We start from the raw sequence: 20,595 nt of genomic DNA on the forward strand, positions 1-20,595 counted from the left end.
TAAACAAAAAATCAGGTCTGAAAGGGTTAATCCACTGCCCTATACTACGAACGATACGCGATAACAGGGGTTTGCAATACATGTGTGGATACACGGAACTGTGGGACGCTCCGTTCGTTGCGCCATCTCTTGTCCACCCGCACGAATTAATTCCTAGACCAAATATTAGAAATCAATTGCATTAATGAATCCTAGTTGTTTGAGGTACTAAATTCTTATATTTTCACTGTTTTCCAAAGAGTAAAATCATGAACAATAAAGATGGAAACATTCACCTTGAATACACACATACACACACACACACACACACACACACACACACATATATATATATATATATATATATATATATATATATATATATATATATATATATATATATATATATATATATATATATATTGGAGATGTCCCCCTCAAAATCCTCTTGGGCCCTTCATTGCCCCCCCCCTCCCTGAAAAAACTCTAGCTACGCTACTGGACATCATGCACCAGAGATGAATTCTCTACCACTGAGCCACCGCGGCCCTGCTTGGGCTTGGTCGCCCATATCCAATCTCTCTTTTGGCGTTGCTTAAACAACTTCTAGTTTTGTTCTAAATCCAGACTCCATATTGGCGTAGATATTAATATTACAGTCGATTGGTAAAATCAATCTTCCACATTTAAAAATTAAAGTTCACACAAGTAGAAAAATAAGCACTTATCATAAAAACACTAGCTGCAAGTGTTCAAAATAGATTTATGGTTTCTATAAAATCAATTGAAAATTGCTATTTTTAATTAGGCAGCTAGTGAAAAACAGCAGTTTTCGACTCCAGCCGAGTTTAAACTCAACCTAAACTCAGTTGACCAAAGTGAACTGACCCGACCCGATAACCCGACTGACCCGACCCGACAACCCGACCCGATAACCCGACCCGAGTGACCCGACCCGATAACCCGACCCGAGCTGACCCGATTGACCCGACCCGACAACCCGACCCGAGCTGACCCGATTGACCCGACCCGACAACCCGACCCGACAACCCGACCCGAGTTGACCCGACTGACCCGACCCGACAACCCGACCCGATCTGACCGGACTGACCCGACCCGACAACCTGACCCGATTAGCCTGACCCGACAACCCGACCCGAGCTGACCCGACTGACCCGACCCGATAACCCGACCCGAGTTGACCTGACCCGACCCGACCCGTAACCCGACCCGTTTGAGAGCACTATCCCATATTTTGAAAACTACATATAGTGAAGCCAAACCAAAACTAATAATTTACTCAATATGATGTGCCTACTCCGTAAAAAAATACGAAAAGTCTATGTAGGGGCCGTTCAAAAATGTGGTGACCCCTGATCCACAAAACACAATCCGCCTTATGCAGAGTCGTTTTGACGTAAGATTAGCGTCATACTAAAGACCTGACTACTGCAGGAAACTTGTTAGTCGAACTCTTTAGTATGGCACTAATCACGCGTCAAAACGACTCTGCATAAGGCCCAATATATTTAATACAACTAAGCATTTTCTTGTATGCCCCATATTTTGAGAACTACATATAGTGTAGTCAAACCAAAACTAACAATTTACTCAGTATGGTGTGCTTATTCCGTAAAAAGGATGAAAATTCGATTTACGGGCCGTTTAAACATTTTGTGGCCCCTGATCCAAAAAAATCCAATATATTTCATGCTATCAAACATTTTCTTGTACGCCTTATAGCTGGAGAACTACATATAGTGTATCCAAACCCAAACTATCAATTAACTCAGTATGGTGTGCTTATTCCGTAAAAAAAAAAAAAATACGAAAACTCGATTTAGGGGCCGTTCCAAACTTTTGTGGCCCCCTGATCCAAAAACTAATTATTGGCCAAGATCGCAATCTTCTGATCCAGTTTTGGAACATTCCTAAAATTCATGTTTTATGGATTCTGCTAGGCAGGAATATCTACAGGTGAATTTTAGGGTGCAGTTTTTTTTGGGAGAGACTTACTTTTCCATTGAAAATCACAATCAAACTTGAATTATATTTTAATGATTCTTTTATGAACACTATGAGGGAGGATTTAGCATGATTAACACGTTAGAATAATTAACTGTCATAGCGATTTAGCGAAAAATACATTCTTTTTTAATTGAAAGATAACATTTTGGTAGAAAAAGTAAGAGGATATATATATTGATTGGGCATTATTCAGAGTTGTCCTTACTTGTGATTTGCGTCATACCAAGTTTCTTTTTTTTTAACCACATGATTCAATCTCTAGTCAAGCCCTTAGTATGTCGCTAGTCAGGCGCAATAATTCTGAATAAGGCCCAATATTTAAAAAGAAGGAGGGGACAGGCTATCAAGTGAAGTGGCTTCCTGTGCATCTGACATAAAAATCAGTGTAGAACTTATTATCTTGTTTTTTTTTGGGGGGGAGAGAGAAGAGACAACTTGAGTAAACATTTTCTGACTTTTTTTGGGGGGGGCGGCAAGCAGGAGACGAGTATTTATTGAGAGGATTGTACCTAAGCACTTGCGGGGATAGGCACCCCTGCTGGTGGCAGTCAGGCCTATTTAATTAGCTTTAATTTCTTGATAGAGGGACAGAAAGTGTGAAGGCAGCTATTTTTTGAACACCGAGAAATATGGTTTTATATTACTTGACCTATATTACAACATGTCTAAGGAGGCAGACATAGCTACCGGGGATGCTCTCTCCTCCTTTTGGCGTCGTCACTATATTTAATAGGAATTTGTTTCTGTCACTCACCAATTTTGCTTCCTGTGTAACGCTACGATCTTGCATATGATCATGAGAATAGTCTATTTCGAATCAATAACGTAATTTCAGATTACGCCAGAGGGGATACGCTCCACTGAATAAGAATTTCACATTTTTAATTACTATATTAGTATACAATCGATTAAAAATCATGGACTTCTTAAACTCAGGGGGACAATTATTCCCCTGCCCTCCCCAAATGACGGCCCTGCTTCGAGTAACTAAATTTGTTACTGACAAGCCTTCTGTTTGAAATGATCTTGTATAACTATTCAATTTAGTAGGTTTAAAATTCGCTCAATTTGAAAGTATCATTGTGATAAGCTGGCGCATAGGGGTTTAATTAAATACAATTAGGTCTATGTAAAAAAAAAATGTAGAGTTCATTTAAATATAATAAGAAAATTAATTTTCGTAATTCAATTCATTTAAAAAAAAAAAGGAATTGCAAATATAATATTGCGAAAGCTTCATTCAGTGTTCGCAACAGAATTTCGTATTTCGTAGGGATTGGAGAAGTGAGGCAATTTGTTTTGATTTTCTTGTCGCGCGTTAAATGCACGTTGCAGAAGGCGCTTTTCATATGTTCGAAAGTAAACAGATGGCGTATATGATCTCTTTGAGGTCGAACATCCGGGGCTCGATTAGCCGACATTTTCTATTTTTGCATCAGTGGAATGTGTGTGAATTTATTTGTCATTTAATTCTCTAGTATGCTTGTCTTTGACTCTGTATAGTTTGTAGACTTTAAGAAAATACCGTCTCTGCTTTTTCCAGTTGAGTGGGTTGATGTGTGGTTTGCGTATGAAGTGAGTTACAAAAAGTCTGTGATAAACCGTAGTTTTCAGAAGCAGTAAACTGTTTTTACGTAAGACCAAAGATTCACGATCGACGATGTCTGTCACGTCAGTTTTGAAATCGAGTGAAAAACAATGCTCTATTTCAGAAGGTATGATTTTGACATATGTTTTAAGTATTTGTCAGTTACTAAGAGTTTTATATATGGATATGTCGGAAATAGTTCCAAGTGTCAACGAAAGATCGTAACGGACGTGGCTTGTTTATAAGTAGATTCGAAAAAGTTACTTGGAGCTTTTGTGTACAATTGCAACAAACACTATATTTGTTCAGGATTTTAAAAAGAAATTTCACGGACATTCTATCTAGTTGATCATATCAGATGTTTAATAGTATGTTGACAAAATGGAAGAAGACAAAGAAAGTAGGCCGAGTTAAAAGTGAAAGAAGTGTAAAAATATATTAATTCCTTTAATATATTTAATATCTTATATTCTGCATGCACGTAATTCTGACAGATGCGTGAAATGGATATCGATATAAGTAATGTCAACGTTTCAAGGTTACGTTTAAATAAATATGAGAAAGGCAGTTGTCAATGAAGGCTTAATGGGGTATATTGATGATGCAGCGAAGTTTTGGTTTTAATTATGTTGCAATGATTAAAATCCTTGCGTTGAAACTAATACGGAGAACAGATTTTAAGTGAATATCAGTTTTAAAAAGTAATATTTTGAAGAATGATTGCGTTGTCTACCATCAAACTAAGAGATTTCACTTTTTGACGTTATAAAATATTAGGTGATTCATACCGGAGGAATATTGGGTGTTCAAAATTATCTGTATAATAAACATAATATTCGTATTCCAAATCTTAATCAATGCCTTCATTCCAGCTCTCTATTCTCAGTTGTCCAAATATACTGTAGAACTAATGAGAAACTGGCATAGTTCCTACTGCTTTTCTGACTTCGTTTTGAATTAGTTTCTGCGTTGTTACGCAATCCTGTACGTTTTGAAGGACGGGCCGTACTGCTGTTGTGGGCTCCGTACCACGAGGGGGGGGGGGCTTCAACAATTCGGGACAATTGAGGAGTACACTGACTATCGTACACGATTACTCTCACAGTTTAGGCCATTCTCCAGTGGCGGATCTAGAAGTTAAAAACGTGGGGAGACAACCAGAACCCAGACTACGATAGATATTTCATGAGTTTACTATAAACTTTCAAAGATATATAAATAATAGCTTAAATCATTTTTGTCACTTCGTGAAACGGGCATTACTGCTGTATCGCCGGACCAATTTGAAAATCGAAAAAAGTACCAAAATGTATCGGTTATATTTGGTTGGATTACATTACGTTACTAGGCGTGTAGTTTTACTATACGGATCCATAATATAAGTAGTAGCACAGAGAAAATTGTTATTTTCTCTGTGGTAGTAGTAGTAATAGGAACGGGTTAGAAGCCCTGCAGGGTTAGTTCGGTTCTGTTCTCGACATGAAATGGGCAAATTAACGACTTGCCCAAATTTTTCTTGTCCCTTTTACAATCTATGGATCCGTATAGTAAAACAAGTATACTTCTCCGCCAAATAGTCCATCCGCCTCCACATACAGTGCCGCTTATAACATCAAAAACAACCAAAATGTACAACAGTTTTCTTAACTTTTACTATTCCCCTTAATTGACTTTCACTCATTCTTCCTCACAAACTGAAATAAATTCTCCAATTGACCCGGTAAATTTCCTAAATTGGTCCGGCGATACAGCAGTTAACCCGAGAAACTGGTCCTAGGTTCCCCGGCCCCGGGCTATATTTGCCATTGCCATTCCCCACCACATTATCTTGCATCAAAGAAATCCGGATTGCAGAACCGGGCTACCGATCTCTGCTTTGTATGCAGAGTTACTTACATGGTAAATTGGCTAGAAACTAAACTACCAGACAAGACAGCAGGGGCGGATCCAGGACCGACTTCTGAGGAGGGGGGGCGGTTGATTGTCATACTGCTACTTTTAAGGGCTCCAAACTTAGGGATGTATTTTATTTATATGTATAAAATAAGAAAGGGCCTATGTTTAGCAGAAGGGGTCCAGCTCTTTTCTCTAAAAAGTGTTACAATTTGGTAATTTCTGTTCACATTCGGTTAGTTTAGGGTAGAGTTGGTTAGTTTGTTACGTTAGGCTAGTTTAGGTTACGTTAGGTTAGTTTAGTTTATGTTATATTAGTAATTTTCTAAAAAATGATAGAATTTCGCTTATTTCTACTAATATTACGTTAGTTTAGGTTACTTCAGGTTAGCTTACGTTAGTTTATGTTAGGTTAGGTTAGATTTGGCTACGTTATGTTACGTCTAAGTACTTGCATCACTCATTTCTCATGTAAATTTTGTGTTTTTTACGTGCTTCTGGACCCCTTGTACTAAACATACCCCTAAGAAAGTTCTCTTCTGGGGGGGAGGGGGCGATTGCCCTCCCCATAATCCGTCCCTGCAAGACAGGACATAGTGAGAAGCCAATTTTAGTTTACCATTAACAATATTCAGTGTTTCGATTTACTACTACTTTTATTAACGATCTGAGAACGTGACTTAGGACTGCTTTGTCAGTTCAGTGAAATTTGAAGGCATGAGCTAGAGCGGTATGCATAAATGCGAAATTGGGAAAACTTGATCCTATATGCTATTTATTACAAAAAGAGATTGCAGCGTAAAAGTGTGAGTATCTACTCAACAAATCTAGTTTTAAGGAAATTACTATTTTTCTGTTTAGGTAAAATTTGAAAACTTACGGATACGGTTAGGCTTGTGGCTACAATAACGTCGTTATTATAGATTCGACTTTCTGCTTTCATCAGTTGATGATTCATAATGATACGATTACCTGCTGTTAAGAGCCGTTCTATTTCAACTGACCCCTTCTGGCGCCGCTGTCGATGTGTGTTTTCCCGTACCTCCCTTGAAAGAGGGTCAAGTTGCTGCGGCCGAGATCTTTCAAGTACTGGATGCGGAAGCGTTGCCACAATTAATTATTTCACGGACTTCGCTGTGCTCTATCTTGTTAGCCACTGTAAGTAGCCTACGATCTTCACTCTCAAGACCAAACGATTGAATTACGAATTGGCAACAGAGCTGAAGTCATTCACTTCTTTTGCCTAAGAAAAGGAAGGGTTTCATCCGTCAGAGGGCGGCCGGGGCGGGGCTGAAGTATGTTTCACATATTTTCCGAGGGCACAGGTGAAATAGGCTTCAATAACTCAATTTCGGCCATACTGCAGGTATAGTTTTTTGTCTTTGGACGACAGGGTTTTCAATAAACTACTTATCTACTTTTGAAAAGCACGGAAGCACCTATAGCCCTCTCTGCTAGTCGAGTGGCTAGTACGTGCACCTTTGGTTTATGGGGTTCCGGGTTTTGAAATTTAATCACATTATTGTGGTTCGGATTCCGCCTTCATACGTAAATCCACATCTTATATAATCTTGGTACTGAAAGGGAATGCTAAATTCCAACAAACAAACAAGAACAAAGACAATGTAAAGTGCCGGGGGGAAGGGGGGCTAGTGGGCAAATCACTCATGTAATCGATACAAGAAAGCGATATCTCAATGTGTGCTTCGTCAGAATTCTGAATAATTATCTTCGACCATTCAAACTCGGTGATCGTTATTAAAACGAGAATAAATTTCGAATGCAGTTATTCTCCAGCGAGTCATTCTTACATAATTTTTAAGACGAGCACTGTAGTTTTAAGTTCGTATGTGTCGTACATTTTTTTTTTTTTTAATTAGTACTGGAATGTCATGTTAGGTACTTAATATTTTCATACTATCGTGGAAAATGATACCCTTTAGGTTACGTGTAATATTTTAAACAGTCTGTTATGTACTGAATATACTGTGTATGTTTATTCGATTGTAATGTTTGAAGTTTTAATGAATATTTTTATTTTATTTACGATGAAACTAATGTCTTCTATCATATCAAGTTGTCCCATGAACTACAGTCCAGGCCTATTGCTATTATGAGCTACGTGTCTAAGCTCTTCGAACGCATTGTAAATAAGTGCCTGATGTGGAATTTGGAATCTAATTCGCTCTTGAGCAACTATCAGAGTGGATTTTGCTCTTTCTGAGGCACTACAGATGATCTTGACCATCTTAAGGGGCAGATTCATTATGCTTTTCTCGACGGGGAACATTTTGTTGCTTTTTTTTTTTCTCCTAGAGAAGGTATATGGCACCATTTGACATTACGGTATATTGAAACAATTATATGACTGGAGTCTTCGTGGACATTTGCTCAATTTTTATTCTGAATTTTCTTTCAGAAAGACATTTTCGACTGGGTGTGGGATCTAATGTTTCAGAGAGCTTTGTCCAAGAAAATGGTATTCTACAGGGCAGTGTATTTAGTGTCACGTTGTTTGCTGTCGCCGTCAACAGTGTTCTTTCACAGATTCAGGCACCTGTCCGTGGTCTGCTTTATGTTGACGACCTTGTAATTTATTCTCTCCCGACATCTTCAGCCGATTCTGCATAGTCTTTTTCGTTGTCGAACGAGGCAGAATTTTGCTTTTCTGCTTAATAAACTGTGTTCACTTCTACTGCCAACGCAGTTGTATCTGGATGGCGCTCGTTTGTCGTTCGTTGATACGGTTCGTTTTCTGGGTCTCGTCTTTGTCGGTCGATTGACGTGGGCACCGCACATTCGTTTTGTAAGTCTCGGCGTTCTGAATCTCCTTTATGTCTTCTCCTGCCAGACATGAGGGCTGATCGTACTGTTGTTCTTCGCTTATATCGTAGTCTAATCCGGTCCAAGTTAGACTATGGCTGTATTGTTTATTCGTCTGCTTACTCTTCTCTGCTGAGATAACTTGCCATAGTCCATCACCTGGGTATTCGACTAGTTACTGACGCCTTCCGTACTAGCTTCGTCGTCAGCATGTATGTTGAGGCCAACGAACCTTCGTTAACATTTCGTCGTGTTCTGCACATGTGCGCTGTGACTACCCTTGTAGATCTTGCTTCCGTAATGGACGGATTTACGAGCGCTATGCTACACGCCCATGGTACATTTGGGCGTGTGAGGGTTTTCACTCCGACCATTTCGTGTGGCTCCCTCTCTCGTTGCTCTTCGGTTTTGTGCTGTACTCCCCTCCCCTCAATAGCTGCTTTGTAAGACTTGATTTACTCTTGTGTGTGTATTCGAAAAAGCACGCCAGATATACCAGCAGGAGTTTGCCTTTTTTTTTCAAGATGGAATTTCTGTTGACTGTACCCTTTTTAATGACTAGCGCAGCGCAGAATTCAGTGTGCATGCCAGTGTTCGGTATATACTACTGAATTAACTGCAATTAAACTTGTCCTCGACCATGCTCTTGCTATTTCCTTACTTCATGTGCTGGTTTGCACTGACTCTCCAGTGTGTAATTATGAGCCTATAGAATGTCTTCAGTAAGCACGCCGTGTTCATGACATTCTTATGAGATGCCATAAGCTACAGCGACAGGGTAGTGTAGTCGTTGTCTGCTTTGTAGCGGGTCAATGTCGGCCTTCGGGGAAACGAACGTACTGATACAATTGCCAACCACGTTGCATTGGAGCATCATCTTCCTCGCTTTGATCTCTGTAGCTATTTCTACACCTCGATGCATTTTCATTGGCAGGCAGATTGGGACCATGCAAATTAAAATAAACTTCATGTAGTTGAGTCATTCCTTGGAGAGTGACACATTCTTCTCACTCCAGTCCTCGAGATGAAATGCTCCTGACGCATTTGCATATCAGATACTCATCTGACGCATAGTTATTTGCTGCATGGTTTGAATCGTCCGAATTGTGAGGAATATATTGTCCCACTGAGTATTCGGCATATTCGTGTGGAATGTCCTGAATACTCAGATCTCAGAGAGCGTCACGGACTGCTGCTTTCACTTGACCGTGTATTGGACAGTGTTATTGATATTGTTGCGTGTGTATTTGCTTTTATGCACGCTTGTAGCATTGCTCGCGTTCTTTTGAGTTTTTTTTTAGTTCTTTACTCCTTTATTTATTGTTGCATATATATATTGTGAAAGTATGACACAGAATTTGACCGTCAATTTGTCGATAACCATAAGGATGAGTTTCTTTTATAATAGCTGAAGCTCTAACAATGCCAAATTTGATCCCGATCAGATGAGTTCGATGTTTGACTTTTTATTTCCTGACATCTCGCTCACAATTAAGTGTTCTCACCCAACAATTGGGTATCTAGACATGTTTTTTGTATATTCGTAAAGTACTAACTGGTATTATTAAAAGTACGAGATCTGAGCTGCCAAAATCAAGTGGTATAGGAATTGGAAGGGTCTAAAGTTAACTTTGTAATCTATAGGAAACCTTACGTGGATCATTCAAGGAAATAGTTTCCCTATGTTACCAAACATTTATTTCTTAAGGTACAGACAACAAGCAAGGTGCATCAAGTAGTATGGTCCTTTCTTACTTTTCAACGTAATCTCAAAGGCGGGTCAAGCGTTTGTCCCATCGTTGCACAAGTTCTTGAAACCTATCTGCAAAAAAGTTGGCGTTCAGAGAACGAATAACACTTCTTACAGCTGACTGAACCTCCAAATTATTCTGAAAATGTTGACCCTACAGGTGTAACTTCAGTTGATGAAACAAGTGAAAGTTACTCGGGGCTAAGTGAGGGAGGGTGTGGTAAGCTTTCCCATTTCATTTCCCGAAGTGTAGCCTGTGTTAGTGTAGTGCTGCTGTATGGGGACGAGCATTGTCATCCTCAAGAATGATACCAGCAGATTTGCAGCGAATTGCGTTTTTCATTTTCTCCATTGTTTGACATTAACGCGCAGTATTGACTGTTTCTCCTTTCTTCAAAAACTCTGTTAGCCCTTTTCTCTTGAAATTCCAGACAGTCCCAAGAACCTTATCTGTAAATGGTTGAACCTTGTACATTTTCCCCACAGGAGACGTGGGATGTTTCCATCCCATCGATGTTTACTTGAATTCTGGAGTGTAGTAATGAACGAAGCTCTCATCATGAGTCACAGTATGTCAGACAAAGTTTTTTTCTTCATTGTGATCCAGGTAACAGAATTCAGGCAACAGGCGTTGCAATGCTTTACACTGAGTTCTCGTGGAACCAAACGCGATGAAACGTACGCGTATCCCAGTGTTTCGAGGATGATTTTGTGCAGTCCCGACGGAAATATTGAAATCAGCGGCTGCCTCACGAACCTTGGTTCTTCGATTGGTCAACACCAGTGCATTCACTTTGTTAACAGATGCTGCGTTACTAAACGGATCTTCATCGAATGTTTGTTCATCCTTCAGAAAACAATTTGCACCACCTTCGCACTATTTGCACTGGCATTACAAAGTCTCCACAAACAACAGTTCGCTTTCTGTGGATGTCGATAGGAGCAAGGTTGTTTGTGCCCACTCATACCAGATTACAGAACGAATCTCGTCTTTACTCCACACCGTCAACACACATTGTTTCGCCTTGACTCACTACTCCCTGTTGACAGGGCACGTTTCTCACTGCACAACTCCTGCTAATCACTCGCCGTGCATGCGAGGTAGCCCGCACGAACACAGCATGGTGTAGTAAATGTAGAGGTAAGACGAAAGAATATATATTTCTACTTCCATATCAATTTTCCATACTTATTCAGAGTTCGCACTAACCTTGAAAATCAGGGAAATCTCAAGAGCTTACGGGTACTTAGAAAACTTTCTAGTGCATCTGCAGTTGTTTCAAATAATGATTGTGACTCTCGTAGTGTTAAAAAGAAAGAAAAAAAAAGTATTGAAGTTATAAACAACCCTGAGTCATCGATAAAAAAGTAAACTTCTGTATGTGCTACTCAATTAATAGCATCATTTTACTTCAGAGAGGACGTTTGAAGAGCAGAAATGCTGTGGGCGTTGAAATTAGTAGAGAGCAAGATGTCATTGAACTTATGCTCAGATATTAGTGAAACATTCAAACAGATGTTTTCAGATAGTGAAGTAGCTACACCTTTAAAATGGAGCCATGAAATTGTAAATAGGTGTTTTGCGCTGCTGCTACTGCAGACGAGTGTGCATTGCAGTGTCAAAGGAAGTGCTCAAGAAAGTTTTCCAAACGAGATAAAATTTCGGGGACAAAGGACAATTTAAATTAGAAGAAGTCAGATTGCAAGCACCGAAACATGGAGCACCAATGAGGGACAAGCTATTTTTAATAAGTAACCCAAAAAGACTGTTAGCTACGGTAAATATCTCTAGATTAAATAGAATTCAAAATAGAAAACCATATTCTCTTTAACCAAAGTAAGTCATATTGTCATTCTGTGAAGAATACTTAATATTGGGGCGTAAACTGAGAATCGAACCCTTGACTATAGGTTCTCCGTCTGTCTAAATCTTAAGTTGATTTCTCACAGAATATTGCGAGAGATAGTCAAACATGGATTGAAGAGAATAGGAAACGATAATTGAGTGATAAAGAGGTTTTAATTTCATTACTCGTTCTTAAAATGAGAATAAAGGCTGTGTTTGAGATACGAAGCAAGGACTCAAACTATCAGATAAGGTAATATGAAAAGGCACTTACATTGTGATCGTTGAGGTAGCTGTAGTAAACCTCAAAGACTCTGCCTTCTCTGTAGCTTATATAACTCCTAAGGCGAATGGTAAGTCTAGAACTGAAGTATAGACTTGAAGTGATGTCAAGTGAACGTTGATGGTCCTTTTATATAAAAGTGTGGAATGCAATCCGCATGCCTTTCATATATCCTTGTCTGGGAGTTCCACGTGTATGTCTGATAGAATAAAATAAGTTTTGGTCTTATTTCAATAAAAGAGGACTAGATCCTGGAAACAACCTTGACTTAATTCATTCAATTCAGACAGTTAATATTTTGTACTCAAGCCAGCTTTGAATTATTTACATAGATTTTTACGAAAGTTTAAATATTTACATAATTTGGGGTTTTTAAAATTTGATATACTACAATATTTATCTTCGTTAGAAGTATTAAGGAGATACAATATTTACTAGCATTGTAAACCTTGATGTAATTATTCTTTGGAAGTACATCAGGTCCCATCCTTTGGTTGTTCGTTTTGATCAATAACAAGGTATTTCGGCTTATAATTTTTCAAATCGGGAGAAAGTCAATGGGATATGTTTAATGCATCTACCAACAGCATATCATTTTATCCAAAAGTGAATAAAATGCATTAAATTGAATTGAATTTGGTTAATAAAATTACAAGATTTTCGTGTCTAGTTTTGAGTAAATTTAAAAATTTTTTCCAACGTTCTGTTTTAGAGGGGACAGAAAATAATTTAGAGCGATCAATGCACACTCTAGTCTTTCCCTGGTTATGGACCTGTTCTCTTGGAAGGATATAAGTATTTTTTAGAAAAGACAAGAAATAGTATTAGAGGTTTCATATGTCGAAAGTTATTAAGGGTTTACTCAAAGAATTTTAACGCCAAGCGACATAACTTATTATGTCAATCAGTATGATACGTTTGAGGAGAGAAGAGAGCCCAGGCTGCTGCAGAAAAATAAAGTTGACTTAACAGCTATTATTCTGAGCATAAATCGTAACTCCTGTTATTAAAATTCTCTTGATGAGGAGGGGCCGCGGTGGCTCAGTGGTAGAGCGTTCACCTCTGGTGCATGGGGTCCCGGGTTCAAACCCTGCTCCCGCCAAGTGAGCTTTGTGGTGGACAAACACCGTGTGCGTGGGTTTTCTCGGGGTTCTCCCGTTTCCTCCCACTTTCTTCATTCCACCATTTCATTCATTTCTCATAATCACCGTCTCCTTTAGCCTAACCGGCATAACCGTGGGACGTAAAACTCACAGATTTCATTTCATTTTTCTCCTGATGAGGAATATGCGCGAGTAATTTAATTTTGTTTTTTATTTTATTTTTTCTTTTCTTTTATTTTATTTTATTTTTCTTTCTATTTTCTTTGAAATAGATAATAAGAAAATAGTAATATACAAAATATGATTACTTTAGATTTGTAGAACAACTTCCGGGATTTTTTTTATACCTATATAGGTACTAAAAAAATTACTGATAAGATACCTATTTAAAGACAACAGAAGTATCTGATGTTAACTCTTTAAGTTCCAGTATTGGGTGATAAATTCAAATATAAGTAGTTATTTTTTTTATTTTCTCCTTTTAAGTAGCCTCATGTCAAGTGAAGAGCAGATGTAGCGTAGAAAGGATCCCGGGTTCGATCACCGCTTGAAACGGGAAATTTTTCTTATCCTATCTTCATCACAATATGGCTCTTAAGGTTCACCCGGTCTTACCTAGTACCTAGGGCAATCTGGGTAAGTAAGGTGGCTGGAGCCTGACTCTGACTACGTAAACTCCATTAGGTGCTGAAATTAAGAAAATTTGAGAGCCTTTATCCTCACACAGCCCGTGGGTCCATTAGACCTGTCCCGTATTGCTCCACGCTTAATATTTTACACGTCAAGTGAAAAGTATTAAATTGTCAACCAAGGAAAAGTTCGTACAACACTATTAGATCTTCCAGATAATTTCTCATGAGGTTATTCCACGTTACTTCAGCCAGGGGCTGACACCCACTTGTCTCAGGATGGAATGAAAACTCATGTGCTTATGTAGTTTTTGATGCTGAATCCAAAATTGGAAACCATTTGAAAATCAGTCCATTTGTACTGAGCTTATTGACCTTTGAAGTTGAAGCCTGTAACCTGACAAATAGTAGTCGCAAGAGCTAAGAGCACATTGAAAAGAGTGTATCTTTCTTCAAAGTTAACGAAGAAACATGAACTTTTTTGTTTGTTTCCTCTAGAAATTTACAGATACAGAAAAGTTATTCTCGCAACGGTAGAAGGAAAAGGAAAAAATCATCAGTAAGTTAAAAAAATGCAGGTAAAAAACACCTAACGTTGTAATTGCAAGAACACATCAGCTCCCATAGCAACATACCCATTCAATAGTAAAATGTGATCAGCAATGCATAAGAACCATTAAAAAGTGATGAGTTGAATGTTTTATTTCAGAGCTTGTGACATGTGAAGTACCTAGCCATGAAAATAATATTGGCATGAAATCAAGAAATAGAGACATGTACAGTTGAAAATCTTGTTTTGTATATGTACACTCCACTATTGTCACCTAAATTGCTTGAAATATCTGACAGTTTGCATGTCGTCTTGTGGCCGTGGTTACATTTACTTGATAGAGAACATTCGTGAAAGGCATGAAACAATTGTGTGTGTTCTGTGGCTAGTAAAATGATGCAGAAGGGACATGAGAGTGCATGAACATAACAGCAGCATCTCCTTCTGAGAATACTTCGGTTGATAGCCCAATGTACCACTTGTTGTACTTGCACGCTACATAATTATGTAGTCTGGTTACTGGTAAAGTTTTACATGGTATTGGAGTTACTGACCCATCTTTTGAAAAACGAGTTGACAGACATAATTTCTTGTCCACACTCACAAATTTGGCACTAATATCCAGTTGTCCAGTTGGCTGGAAACAATGGAAACTTCTCGTACATGGGACTATCTTTGCAGCTAAAAGCCTGTCTGCTAACTGCTGTCGAATAGTTTGCATGTTCTTTTTTTTTTTTTTTTTTTTTTTTCCTACGAAATAAAACCGAATTCCACCAACGAAGTCTGGGCAGTACGTTGCTTGTGCATTTAGTATGATGTGTCCACTGACAGTTCTCTGAAGGCTTGCTTTAGTTACAGTTCGCTTTATGGTACCACCAATACCATCACAGGGTGGCTTGCCATGGCTTCTTGCAAAAAATGACCACGGGGCTTTCAATTGAAAATCTGCTTCATGATGAGACAAATTCAAGAAGGATTTAGAGTTCTTATACTGTGATGCTCAACCGTTTGTAAAATACTCAATGTCTGTCATTTATGGGATGTTGCTTTTTATTAAACTTGTCAAAAGTTGCTGTGTTGCATATACCATTGGGACATCGTAATTTAGATCATCATTGAAAATACAAAAATTCTTGTATTACAGAACGCCATCTCCTTTCAAATAAAGACCACAAGAATGCAGTGTGCAACAGCAATAGTGAGCTCCAGATAAATGTTATACTCGAATGTTCCAGACAACAGTTAATCTCGAATGTTACATAAAGCCCAAGAACGTTCTGTTCAATCAGATAAACGAGAAAGACAAAGAACTAAGTCATCAAATGTAATATTGCCAATCCCCTGAGGAGGTATGTATAGGATTCTTTCGCTGATTCCATTTATAGGATAATTCAGGCCTAGCATCATGTGGCATATTTTCAACTCATCACAAATTTATTTTCTTTTATAATTCTTATGAGTTGCCCATCATCATTTTTCTACTATTGAATGGGTATGTTGCTATGGTTCTTCACACAAAATTTCATGCAAATTGAGATGGCAACTAATGAGTTCTTGCAATTATAATGTTAGACGTTTTTACCTGCAGTTTTTTAATTTTTTTATGATCTCTTTTTCTTCTAACGTTGCAAGAACAACTTTTATGTATCTGTAAAGTACATTTATAGAGGAAACAAACAAAAAAGTTCATGTTCCTACGTTAACTTTGAAGAAAGATACACCCTCTTTTCAATGTGCTTTTAGCTCTTGCGACTACTATATTTCAGGTTACAGGCTTCAATTTCAAAGGCCAATAAGCTCAGAACCAATGGACTGATTTTCAAATGGTTTGCAATTTTGGATTCAGCAGCTGAAACTACATAAGCACATGAATTCCCATTCCATTCTGCAACAGGTGGATTTCAAATGAGACAAATCCTGGCTGAGGTGACGTGGAATAACCCCATACTAAAGTGGAATAGTTGCACATTTTCCATTCTGTAACATCTCTTCCGCGAAAAAGAATACAAACTCCAGGAGTGACATGAATGGATATGAATTATACATGTTTGTTAATTGGTTGTTTTAAAATTAAATTAAGTTTGTGTAAATTGGATCTGGAGTCCCAACTCCAAGGTGGAATCTGAATTACGCGCGCTAGCCGCTGAACCGGAACGGAAGAATAATATTTAATAAGTCAGAATTGTAATCTTCTTGTATTACTTTTAAGAGCGGCTTCATAATGTAGTCACAAAGTCACGTGCCTTCACAATTAATACACACACACAAAAAAAAAAACCTTAAAAAAATGCATATTTATTTCTGATAGAAATTAGGAGCGATCGAACAAAAATTTTAATTTTAATATGGAGTCTGCAATCCTGATTTCTGTGCATCAGAGGTTTGGTATCATAGCGTAAGTCAGTTGCTTATGTTATTCTCTGTTCACGTGTTCTCGTTTGGATCTTTCTCGGGTTACCTTGCCTCAGAACAACCTTTAAACGCTTACGCTTATGCACAAGATTATCACACTTTTAGCGTAATTAAAAAATAAATAAATAAATAAATAAAAAACCTTTGAGACCGGCGGGCGAAGAGGAGGTGAACGGGAAGGTGGAGCTATTCAACTCTGTTTTTCCACACGATGAAGGTTGTGCGTAGGAGGAGAGAGGTCCTAGTTGCGGGAGAAAGAATGACTAATATTGTTGCAAGGGCGACATAACTTCACAATAGGTTTTCGGCGAATGGTTGTGTTTTCTATGCGATATTCATGTATAAATTCTTGTGAATATAAAATAAAATATTTTCTTAACGCACTTTGGAATTTCGGAATTTGATTAACATGTGGTGTATGTTAGTTTTTTTTTTTTTTTTTTTTGAAAGAATTTAGGAAGAATGAATATTCTTGAACTACATTTTAAATTGATTTACCTCTGACATTTTATGGTGAAAGCAAACATTCGAAGGCACAGGGAAATATGGAAGTGGTAGACTTGTAATACAAATATATAATAATTACCAGTAAGTAGAGAATGGCTAATTGTCAAGTCAGGTAGGGTAGATTTAAGGGAAAACGCACGCGTAGTTTCAGTAATTCGGCCTCTGCTAGACTTGAAAAAAACTACGCATATTTTGGAGCTTTTTCTTGGATATATGCTTAGAAAACGTCTTCTGGATTGGATACCAGTATAAATTTCTGATAGCACACGTGATTCAAATTCAACGTTAAACAGTAAGTTTACGTTTTAATGCTGAAAATGTATGAATGAATTCTCGTTTGCTTTGTAAACAACCGAAATTGAGTAAACACTTTAATTTCAATTCATCATGAAAATATTACCGTATTATTTTACAAGTTGAAAAATGTTATACGAGAAATGAGGTTAGTTAACGTTTCATCATTACTTTGTACCCGTTGCAAATTATGATTGTGTCCGTAAGGAAGATTTAACAATATTCAACTAAGAGATAATGTGTCTGTATTATGAGGTTATCTTCCCGATATTAAGCTGAGAACTACCATTTCCCATTATATTCCTCACATTTTTAAAGCCTCACCCCTAAGAAGTAACGAACAGAGCTTTCAAATACAACGAAATATTGTGAAAAAAGTAAAGCCTCATCGATACGATGTAACGAACAGTGCTTTTGAATACAACGAAATATTGCGAAAAAAGTAAAGCCTCATCGATAAGAAGTAACGAACAGTGCTTTCGAATATAACGAAATATTGTGAAAAGAATAAAGCCTCATCAATAAGAAGTAACGAACAGTGCTTTCGAACACAACGAAATATTGCGAAAAAAAGTAAAGCCTCATCGATAAGAAGTAACGAACAGTGCTTTCGAATACAACGAAATATTGCGAAAAAAGTAATTTCTACAGAGTAGATGTATAGATAAGATTGATTTTGTTGTTTTGCGTCCTTGATGCTTTTCACTAAAATACGTTTTTAGAATAATCGTATTTGATTATGAAGGTGCAAATGCATGTATAATAATAAATTTTAAAATGTATTTGCTTCTAATTTTCAGTGATAGAAGAAGAAGTGAATGGTATACCAGGAACACTATCAGAAGGCACGGAATCTCCAGTTAATTTCGATGAGAATGAGAAACCGCCTGAAAAAAAGACTCCTCCACGAATTGAATACCAGTACAGTAGGGTAAATAATACATTTTTATTAATAGTGAAATTTAAGAGAGTAATAATGGTATGACATAATGCTAACCTGGCTGTGTCCCTGTGATGATTAATTTTTCTTTTAGTAGTCATCAATATTTCTGGCAAAATTCTCGACTGCCTTTCATCAGGATGTTTTTTGGCTTTATTAGATTGTTTAGATGTCATATGCTAGAGCAGTGGTTCTCAAACTCATTGTTACCGCGACCCACATTAAATATTAAAAAGTACTTTGTGGCCCACCTACTTTTGTTCAAATACACATTGTCATTCTACGTAATGGTGGTATTTCAAACCAGTTAAATTTTGTAAATCTATTTCTAATTTTTCCATATAAAGGAAACATAGAGCTAACACTATGTCCTACCCCGTGACGGATTTTGACTCACCCATTCTCTTTCGATCCTAACCCAGCATCTCTACTGATTGTACAACAGGGCAGGGCTCTGAGTAACCACTTACTTTTCACCTCATTAACAAACGCTTTCAATTTTCATTTTCTGAATAGTACATACTTTATAACATATGTTTTTACATCAAAATATTATTTTTACAATTAAAAGGAACAACTAAACGGCCCGCGACCCACACTTTGAGAAACACTGCTAGAGTATAGCACTTCAGTGGCAGTTAATGATTATAATGATCTATGTATTTCTGTCCTTACTATTTCACTTTAAACCACTTTGAATTAATAATGTTACAAAGAGAACACTGTAAATTACTAAATATTTTTGTTGTGCCGATAAAGCTCTAATTATCTTTAAAATAGATCAGTTGCAATATTTCCTTGCAGAGTTGAACAAAATTTATCCAAAAATAAAATTTACATTTGAGCTCTAGAAGATCGGTACCTTGATTTATTTACATTTGGTATTCTACAGGAAAAATTGTAAGTTTAACTCGATTACTATTTATAGAATACCTACTGCTACGAATACTGGCATCCAGTATATAAATCCTTCTAATATACGAGGGTCGTTCAGAAAGTGAAGAACGTTAAATAAAAAAAGATACTAGCGCAACTTGATCTACAAAGCCACGGGACTTTACTCTACTTTTCTATGTAATCGCAATATTCGTTAAAGCACTTGTTATAACGTAAGACCAGTTTTTCAATGCCGATGTTATACACATCTGCCGCCAATGATGTGAGTCAGGCTGTCACTGCTTGCTTGAGTTCCTCATCGTTTGCGAACTGTTTTCCTCCGAGAAATTCCTTAAGTTTCGGGAATAAATGAAAATTACTTGGTGTCAAGTCAGGCCTGTAAGCAGGATGACCAAAGATTTCCTACTTTAGGCGTTGAAATTCGTGCTGTCTTCGTGTTGATGCATGAGGCCGGACATTGTCATGGATCAGTAACACTTTTGACGACAATATTCCACGTCTCTTGTTTTAGATGGTGCGTCGTAGTCGTTGTAGAGTTTTACAGTAGGCTTCTGAGTTTGTTGCTCCTTTTGGCATGAACTCCGTACTTCACATTTGGTGGGATTTTCGATTGGCGCCTGCATTTTGAATCGCTGTTAAAACAAGTAGCGTGACCGCACAGCATTGAGACTCTGCTAACACTGAGGTGAAGGAAGGAGCTAAATGCCGCGCACGCGATCGCAGTAATGGGGGGGGGGGGGCGCTGTTCGCGATCGCAATCGTTCTTTACTTTCTGGACGGCCCTGTTATATGCTATTGCGTGCACGCGTTTGGTGTATGTGATCCCAGGTTCAGTTGCTCGTGGGAGAGCGTTGAACGCATTATGGTGGTTCGGATCTCACCCTGAACTGTAGGTCCACGTCTCATACAGCATCGAGGCTGAAGACGGATGCTAAACTTCAATAAACAAACATGAAAAAAATGGCTTATTCAAAATGAATTAAAACCAATGTTTGGATCAACTTGTTTTTAAGAGCTTACAGATCGATTTAATCTGTCGCTGACTTTACCCAGATACTGCTGGCGTCCTATAT

The 20,595-nt window shown here is 37.9% G+C and overlaps 1 protein-coding gene across 9 annotated transcripts in view; it reads left to right on the top strand.

The window, feature by feature from the left end:
* The first annotated feature begins 3,365 nt into the window (after positions 1–3,365).
* The window catches only part of LOC145692808 (uncharacterized), a 150,718-nt gene continuing 133,488 nt past the window's right edge, over positions 3,366–20,595 (top strand). For 5 of the 9 annotated variants that reach the window (XR_014132644.1, XR_014132645.1, XM_081768297.1 and 2 more), the window contains exons 1-2: positions 3,368–3,722; positions 18,486–18,616. Coding sequence is in view for 6 of the 9 variants with exons in the window: in XM_081768297.1 (XP_081624423.1) it covers positions 3,668–3,722; positions 18,486–18,616 (186 nt within the window). In the remaining 3 variants the exon portion in view is untranslated. Of the gene's footprint in view, positions 3,723–18,485; positions 18,617–20,595 lie in introns of all 9 variants that reach the window. The other 4 variants (XR_014132643.1, XM_081768298.1, XM_081768301.1 and 1 more) reach the window with 2 other exon arrangements.

This window comes from Thermobia domestica, chromosome 8 (assembly GCF_964235325.1).
Source record: "Thermobia domestica chromosome 8, izTheDome1.hap1.1, whole genome shotgun sequence".
In the NCBI taxonomy this organism is placed as follows: domain Eukaryota; kingdom Metazoa; phylum Arthropoda; class Insecta; order Zygentoma; family Lepismatidae; genus Thermobia; species Thermobia domestica.